The following is an 8,767-nucleotide window of genomic DNA, read 5'->3' as shown; positions in this document are numbered from 1 at the left end:
TGTTCAGCTGTCCTCTGTATTTTCTCAGGTGCGTGCACAGCTGACCTCTTACTCTGGTTTAGGCTGGGCTGAAATCTCAGAGTTAAGAGAGCAAAGGTGTGGGCAGTTAGAACACAGTGAAATGTAAGTGGGAATGAGACTGGGAGTCTCCTGGAGTGAAGCACAGCCTTTGTCATGTCAGTATTGCCCTGTTGACTGTGGATCACCAGAGTTGTGTTGGTAACTAGTACCTGATGTGGGGCTGATTCTGACCAAGACCAACGTGTGTTTTTTGTAGTTAATGTCTCGATTTAACAAGGAGGTCTGCAGATAAAATGGTGCTTCTACAAACCATCCTGGATTTTATCTCCTTTAACGAACTGTGGCCGTGCCTTTTTGCCTTCCGGGGGGGAGCTTTAATCTGTTGTAGTGAGAAACACTCCTAATTTTCCCTCTTATGATCCACTTATATCTCCTTGTGTTTTGATTGTGGGGTGTTTCGGGTCTTTCCTTTGTGTTCAGCCCTGCATATTCTTGCCTGAGGCCTCTGGGTTGCCAGTGTAATACAAATTGCTGCTATTAAGTAAAATAGGTACTTTTGCAGATATCTCAAGAAAGGAGTCATTTATTACCAGCACATGCTGATTAGGTAGAATGGATGGTGCTTTTGTACTCCTAATAAAAGCAAGAAGGAGGGGAGAAAGGGTCCAGATGGGAGGAGCGAAGAGGTAGGAGTTAAAGGTGTTTTGCTTGTCTTATAAGAGAAGGGGCTGGTGCTTGCAAGACAGACTCACAGTTCTTTAGAAAATATAAGTATGGTTTGAAATGTTACAGCTGAGAAGAGCAACTGCTACTGAAAAGGTGTTCCTGCTCTTTTATTCTTCACCAGTGCCAAATTTGGCATTTGCATGATCCTGGAATGAATCAGTCTGAGGAACTAAACTGGCAAGAAAGTATCAGGTAAAAGAAAGAATGTTGGCTTAGCTGCCCACCGTAATGCTTAGTGGGACCAGGCAAACCCCAGAAGTGCTGCATGGAGGGGAAAGCGCTTCCTTGGATGTAGCCTGAAACTGCAGCTGAAGGCATCAGATGATAGATGCAGCTGTGTGGAACAGCTCTTTATGAAGTGCCACACAAGAACACTCTCCTGGGAGTGGTTAAAATGATTCATATGCAATTGCTGCCTAAGGCTAGGGATGGGAAATAAACCTTTCAGGCAGCCGTGAAGCTGTACTAGCTCTGTAATTAAGGTAGTGTCTGCAGGACAGTGGACATGCTCAGATAATGAATGGGCAGGTGCACTGCTGCTCAGAGCGTTTCAGCAGTTTCCAGGATTCACAGAGACTGAGCTGCTTCTGAGTGCTGAAACAATAAAAGATAGAAACAATCTACTTGCAACCCGATGACACAATGAAGTGTGCACCCTGTCCAAGTGCTGCTAATTACTTTTAAGAGCAGTGGACAGTTGTCTAATGACTCTGTCTAAATTTGAGCAGGGCCATCCTGTAATGTAAGACAGGTAAGGACCAGGAACACCTGACACATGAATTCTTAATACTTGAATTACAAAACATGCAGCCCTTTGTGTAAGGCTAAGCATTTCATCAGCACTTAAATAGGCATTTAGTCTTACCTTGACCAGGGTATCCAAAGTTGCCTTAGGCATATGGTGGGAATCCTGATGTGGAATCCTGCTGACTAAGACAATTAGTTGTGAATGGGTGATTTAAATCACTTAAAGAACCACTGTCAAAGCTATTGGCAAAAGTGCTTTCCATATGATGTTGTACAAGTGTTACTTAAGTTGGATGACAAGATTCCCTCTATTACTGTACAGCACAACTATTTGAATAATGATTGAGTTACCAGGGCACAAATCAGAGTTACCCTACTACAAGGTTATGCTCAACATGGGTCGCTTACCAAAGATCTGCCATTGGTGAAAGGTGTCTCTACCTGGAGCAGTGACCTTGAGAGGTGTCCCAGCTCAAGGGGAGATCACCCCTATCCAGCCAGGCTGCTTAGGTGAGAGAGCTGAAAGGAGGCTCACTTAGGCTGTCATATTTCTGCAATGAAGTGGTTGGCTTGAAGTCAAATTGTGTGTGAAAGGAAAGGCACACGTGAAGCTCCTTGGGCCCGCAGCTTGCCTTCTTCCTTGATAAATGAGCCTTGGAAAAGCCGCCTGCTATTCCTGTGTTAAGTGCATGGTGTGTTTCCAAGCTCATTTTCATTGATGCTCGCTGTGTCACTCTGCTCCTTTGTGACTCACAGTTTTCAGAGAACAGATTGGAACTGGAGGAGTTCTTGGCCCAGCTACAGCTCAGGCCTTCGCCTTCTTTGGAGCCTGCTCCAAACCACCCCTAGTGTGGTTAAGGTGTCGAGTGCATTTGTCACAGTGCATTTTGACTAGGACAGGAAACAAAGCCAGTGCTTCTGAAGTCTTAAAATGAGATGTGAAAGATGGGGGTTTTTTAGCATTATTGCCTTTTTTTTTTCCCCAGTGTATTCAAATCCCAGAGTCCACTGCAGCAAGAAAGAAATTCCAGAAAAAACCTCCTCAGTAACTCAGTTACTGCTTCAGGCTAAGGAGGTGATCAGAGTAGAGGTAGGAGTTTGAAACACACTCCCTCTAAGATGACCTCACCTTCTGAGCCCATGGCACCTTGGAGCTGTAGCACCAAGGGGTGATGCCATGTTCAATAAAAAAATGGACATCAGCAGCTTAAAGTCACGTTTTGCTTTGGTTACTCAGAGCGGGATGTCGGAGCTGAGTGATGAAGCCAGTGAATCGGAGCTGCTGAGCCGCAGTCTTACCATGTGGCATGGGGTCGGGCAGATGATCTGCAGGGAAGAGCTGGACGTTCCCCTGGACTTGCACACAGCCTCCTCAGTCGGCCAGTATGAAGTGGTGCAGGACTGTATTCAGCGGTAAGAAGGGGCCGGGGAGGGCACAGGACTGGGGTTATTCACTGCCAGTTTTGGATTTTCACTGGCTGCTGTACAGGTTGGTCTAACTTTGCAACGGGGGCATGTCGCACCCCAAGAGTTCTTGGGTGCAAAGTTTCAAGGGGCAAGTCTGCTGCTAAAAATTGTCTCCTTAGTGATTTAGTGGAAGTTGTTCTGGAGCTGGTAGGAATTCCTGTGCAGGCTTCACTGCTAGAATTTTTTTTAGCCTTCTTTCAATACAGTGATGGTAGCAAGAGGCTGCAGGAACCTGTTGTGATCTACAGCTCCAGGAGAGTAGTTCAGCTGAATTCTTTTCTCTGTTATTTAGTGGAGATGTGGATTTAAATAAGAGGAATTGTGGTGGCTGGACCCCACTGATGTACGCCTCCTACATCGGCCACGACACCATTGTGCACCTGCTGCTGGAAGCGGGAGTGAATGTGAACATCCCAACACCAGAAGGGCAGACGCCGCTCATGCTGGCCTCCAGCTGTGGAAATGAAAGTGTTGCTTACTTTCTTTTACAGGTGTGTATCCCGTAATAAATAGGTAAAGCCACAGTACATGGTTGAAATGCACAGGGTAGGATTCTGCACCAGTTGCAAGCAAAGTGTGTGGTGTGTTCTGTTGCCAGTTGAGCTTCCTGACAGGGATTTAAACCCTCTTGGTACCACAGCACAGAGGGGCAGTGGCTAAGAGACCCAGCAGAGGGGATGCAGTAAAGGACCTTCTCTGTTCTCTTGAAGCAAGGCGCAGAGCTGGAGATGAAGGATATTCATGGTTGGACTGCTTTATTTCACTGCACCAGCGCCGGACATCAGCAGATGGTCAAGTTCTTACTGGACAATGGGGCAAACGCCAACTGCAAGTACGGAGGAATCTGTTGCTTCATTTTCTCAAAAGATATTTCATACCTAAAACAAAAATTAGCAGTTGGCACATAAACACACTCAAACACAGACAGGGAGAGGATGTCTGCTTTTGTCTTTCCTTCAATACCTTGGGAAGTATGGCACACTATTAGCTAATACAAGGATGGGTGACCTGCAAACTGAGCCGTAAAGTCTGCCTGTGTTGCCACTGTTTATTTAACTAGATCAAGAGAAATTAGATTTACTGCTTGTTTAATTATGGGCTAAACTCTGAAAGCAAACAGGTGCAAGGCCTTCTGAACTGAAGTGCACTTCAAGTCTTTCTATTGAATTTTCTGTGTACTTGGAGTTCAGTGTCTGTTTTTTTGAGGTGTGCAGTGCATTGCCATGCCTTGAGAACTGCCTGTACGTTTATGCATATTGAATTGCCCGAGGTCAACAGAAGGTTCTTGTTTTGTTAGCTCCTGCAAAACTGATTAGGCCATTGAAAGGCAGATCTGACTGGAAGAGCAATCTGTTGCTGTGCAGCCAATGGACTAACATTTACTCAATCTTGAGATTTTTACTGAGCTAGACCTCAGTGCAGTAGAACAGCTGACACGTGGTACAGTGTGATCAGCTGAAGGCAGAGGCGCCCCGTTAGGGTATGGCGAAGACTGCAGCATGTTTCAGCTTTGATTATCCTCGTCCATGTGTGCATGTTTGTTTTCTCTCTAGGGAGCCAGTGTATGGATATACACCACTGATGGAAGCAGCTGCTTCTGGCCATGAGATAATTGTTCAGTACCTTCTCAACCATGTAAGTCTCTAGACAGTTCTCTCTAAAGCTGAAAATGTATAGTTCCAACCCTCAGAGAAAAAGCCACAAGCTTGACACTAGGCTTCTTACAGTGTTATGCTTGATGACAGTCACCTCTGACCTGAAGTCCCAGACTTCCAGGACAGTTCTGAAAGTATCTGCTTTCTGGAGGCTAGTACTCTGGCATTGCATGAATAGGAGTGACATCTAACTGTCCAGACTTAACTTGATAATGACTGAATTGGCAAACAGCTAAAGTGGTAATCGCAGTATAGCGTTTACAGGCTTGTGTGTTCAGGCTAGTAAGCATCTTCTGTCTCCAAAAGCATGTTTATTGATGTTAAATGATTTTTTTTTTTTAAGTATCCCATTTAACCAGTCCAGCTTACTTCCAGAAGGAGGCAGCAATGCAAAACATTTGTCAGATAAACTAGTTTCTCACAGCAATGCACAAGAGCCATATATCAGGACTACTTGGCATTTCAGGATTGGGGAAACTGTGGATAACCAGAAGGACACTTCAAGGTCCACTAATACCTTGTTGCCTCTCAAAGGTGACCCTGTGTTCTTGATGGACTTGGAGAAACTAAGACAATTCTTTGGCTCCCTTGATTTTTTTTTTTTTTTACTATAGTGCTCCCTAATACACGTGTTTTAAATATGTGTTTTTCTGCAGGGAGTGAAAGCAGATGTCAGAGATAACACTGGAGCTACAGCACGGACACTAGCCATGAAGTATGGACATACAAAGATTGTGGGGTTGATAGATTTGCACGCAGCTCCAGTGCCCAAGGTCTTCTGCAGGGGACCAGGTAACAGATGGTTTAGCTTATTAGTTTTAGTATAGAACCTGAAGAGAGGTGTTAGATGTTGTGAAAGTATATACTGTGTGTATGGTGTAGTACTAGCTGGTCTGTCCTGGAAATTCCAGCATTGCTGAGGATGGAAGAGGCATGGATCCAGCAAGTATTTTCTTTTTTTTGTCTGCTGGCCCTTTCCTTTTTTCTTTCCACCGCACTTACAGGACTAGTAGCAAATAAAGAGGATAAATTACTATGCTGCTAACAAACTTTGTTTGATCTACAGGAAAATACGAAGAGCTGAGTTCCTCAGATGAATCATGTTCTGCACCCCAGAGACAGAGACCTGTTCGTAGGACCAAGGGTCCCAGCATCCATGATGGGCCTCAGGCTTTGGCTAAAATAACAGCAGTTGGAATTGGGGGAAAGAAGCAGTCTTGTTATGGTGAGAACAGTTAGAAGCCTAATTGAGAGTCCTTTGAAGTCTCAAATGCTTTGCGGCTATTTCTGTGCAATGATTTTTTTTTTTCTTTTGATTTGGGACTCCTGTCTGGCTTGTACAGAAACAAAGATAGTGAACGCCATCATACAAAGCTATCCGGCCTCTGGTTTAAAAAGAAAACCCCTTGAACTCTCTTGTCAGGGCTGGATATTGAGGAGTGCAACGTTTCTGGGGAACGAATGCTGCTCTTACCTCAATTATTGTTCCCTCGACTCTTGAACAGTCCAGGTTCCCTTTTTGAGGTAGGCTGAAAAGTTTGACAGCCCTCCTCAAGCTTTCCCACAGGAAGTGGTCACAAGAAGACATTGTTGATCATGAATGTGAACTTGCTGCTCCTAGACCTGTCAAGTTTTGTCTTCCTTGGTGTTTGAAACACTGCTAAAAATGAGGTTATAAAACCCTTGCAGTAGGCCAAGAGAAAGATCATCCCAGTTCAGACATCAACCCCTGAATGCAGTGGTGTGAGCTTTGTTTTCTTGTGTGTGGGTCATAGCTGTGGGTATTTCTCAGGCTGATTACCTGGTTGTCCAGAACAGCCAAGAATGTGGACTTAAAAGCATGTTGAAAATTTGGTTCGTTCTCTTGATCATCATAGAATCACAGAATGGTTTGGGTTGGAAGGGATCTTGAAGATCATCCAGTTCCAACAAACCTGCCTTCCACTAGACCAGGTTGCTCAAAGCCTCATCCAGCCTGGCCTTGAACACTTCCAGGGATGGGGCATCCATGGTTGCTCTGGGCAACCTGGTCCAGTGCTTCACCACCCTCTCCAGGAAGAATTTCTTCCTGATATCCCCAATCTAACCCTCCCCACTTTCAATTTAACCCCATTACCCCTTGTCTTGTCACTACCTGCCTCTGTAGAAAGTCCCCCCCAGCTTTCTTGTAACCCCTTCAGGTACTAGAGGGTGCTATAAGGTCTCCCCAGAGCCTCCTCTTCTGAACCCCTCTAGCTCTCCCAGCCTGTCCCCATAGCAGAGGGGCTCCAGTCCTCTGAGCATATTTTTGGCCTCCTCTGCACTTGCTCCAACGGGTCCATGCCCTTCTGATATTGGGGGCTCCACAGCTGGACGCAGCACTCCAGGTGGGGTCTCACCAGAGCAGAGTAGAGGGGCAGAATCCCCTCCCTCGACCTGCTGGCCACACTTCTCTGGATACAGCCCAGGATATGGTTGGCCTTCTGGGCTGCCAGCGCACACTGCCGGCTCATGTTCAGTTTTTCATCCACCAGTACCCCCAAGTCCTTCTCCTCGGAGCTGCTCTCTATCCACTCTCCACCCAGCCTGTCCTTGTGCTGGGATTGCCCCAACCCAGGTGCAGGACCTTGCACTTGGCCTTGTTGAACTCCATGAGGTTGGCAGTGGCCCACCTCTCCAGCCTGTCCAGGTCCCTCTGGATGGCATCCCTTCCCTCCAGCATGTCACTGCACCACACAACTCGGTGTCATTGACAGACCTGCTGAGGGTGCACTCTATCCCACCGTCTGTGTCCCTGAGAAATGTTAAATACTGCCCAACATGGCCCCCTGAGGAAAACCACTTCTCTCTTGTCTACACTTGTACATGGAGCCATTAGACCAGAACTCTCTGTGTACAACCACCCAGCCAATTCCTTATCCACTGAGTGGTCAACCCATCAAATCCGTTTTAGAGACGAGGATGTCATGCAGGATAGTGTCAAATACAGAGACATCCTATCCCACAGGCAGTGGCTGAATTGAAATGAGACTGTCAGTGTCTGAAACGATAGTGGGATGCTGCTGGTGCTTTAAAACAGATGTGGGGGGGTTAGCTTTACAGGGTGTGCTTGGCTGGGGATGGGACATAGCTGGCACCTTGCTCTCTTAAGCAGATGTTTTTCCCCTTTGGTAATTTCGGTATGAAGAGGAAAGGAAATGGTGAAAGCTGCTATTTAAGGTGCTTCTCTGCTATGAGGCTGCTTCCTCTGACTTTTTCAATGCAAATATCTAAATCAAGTACTGCTGATGTGTGTTTATGTGAGGGAGGCCATAGGCATATGCATTGCTTAGTTTGTCTCAGCTTTTTAGAACAAAACCTGCTGGTTGAGATGACAGTCTCTTCTTTTGATTATTCTCAAATCCTTGAGTGGTTGCTTTTCCTGCTGGAGGCTCCCTGGAGTTTGCATCCTAATCTTGGTTTGTTTTGCCTTCCTCTTGCACACAGAGCAGGTCCCTCCTCAGGGCTACGTTACCTTTGGAGATGATGGCAGCAGTAGTGAAGCAGGCGATATCCGGAACCGAGACGTTACATCTCCAATTAATGAGCAGGATGTGGAGAGCAGCAGCAGCAGGGGTGAGTCTTGGAACCCGTCTTGGAAGATAATCTGGCTTGCAGTGCACACCTGGATGTGAGACAAAGCCCTTGGCTTGTTCCCTTCTTGCCGCAGACTGCAGGGGAACCTCTGCTCTGGGCACCTCCTCCCTGCCTTTCCGCACTGACCTGGGTGTCCACAGAGTTCTCTCTCCAATCCCACTCCTCTCTCTGCTGCTGGCTTTCCCCTCTAAAATAAGTTAGTCACAGAGGCACTACTTGGCTCAGCCATGGCCAGAGTTGGGTCTGACTTGGAGTCATAGGAGCTTCTAGCAGCTTCTCAGAGAAACCACCCACCACTACCAACCCCCACTACACAGGTACTAAACAGACTTGGAGAAGGATTGGTGCCTGGGATCCAACATGCAGTATTGCTGTCAGAATCATCTTGTCATGATGCTGCATGTGAAGCCTTGCTCCAGGTTTCTCCTTCCTTTGCACCTCAGCAGGTTTTGTGTAGCAAAACCAGTACTGAGCATAAGGAAGTTGAACCTCAAACTTTTTTTTCACAGGTTCACAGGAGGGAAGGGGTTGGAAGG

General features: G+C 46.5%; 1 protein-coding gene across 1 annotated transcript; it reads left to right on the top strand.

Annotated features, from left to right (window-relative positions):
• Positions 1-2,550: 2,550 nt before the first annotated feature.
• Positions 2,551-8,265, top strand: ANKS3 (ankyrin repeat and sterile alpha motif domain containing 3; the record flags this gene model as incomplete). The annotated part of the gene is made up of 8 exons (XM_010159272.1): positions 2,551-2,584; positions 2,732-2,907; positions 3,254-3,452; positions 3,672-3,793; positions 4,515-4,596; positions 5,273-5,408; positions 5,683-5,841; positions 8,082-8,265. Coding segments are annotated over exons 2-8 (1,052 nt in total), but the record flags the coding sequence as incomplete, so codon positions are not given.
• Positions 8,266-8,767: the final 502 nt, after the last annotated feature.

The sequence above is a fragment of the Eurypyga helias genome, unplaced genomic scaffold (genome assembly GCF_000690775.1).
Source record: "Eurypyga helias isolate BGI_N326 unplaced genomic scaffold, ASM69077v1 scaffold16059, whole genome shotgun sequence".
In the NCBI taxonomy this organism is placed as follows: Eukaryota; Metazoa; Chordata; class Aves; order Eurypygiformes; family Eurypygidae; genus Eurypyga; species Eurypyga helias.
Note: the sequence above shows the minus strand (reverse complement) of the source record. Positions and strands in the feature narration are given on the sequence as shown.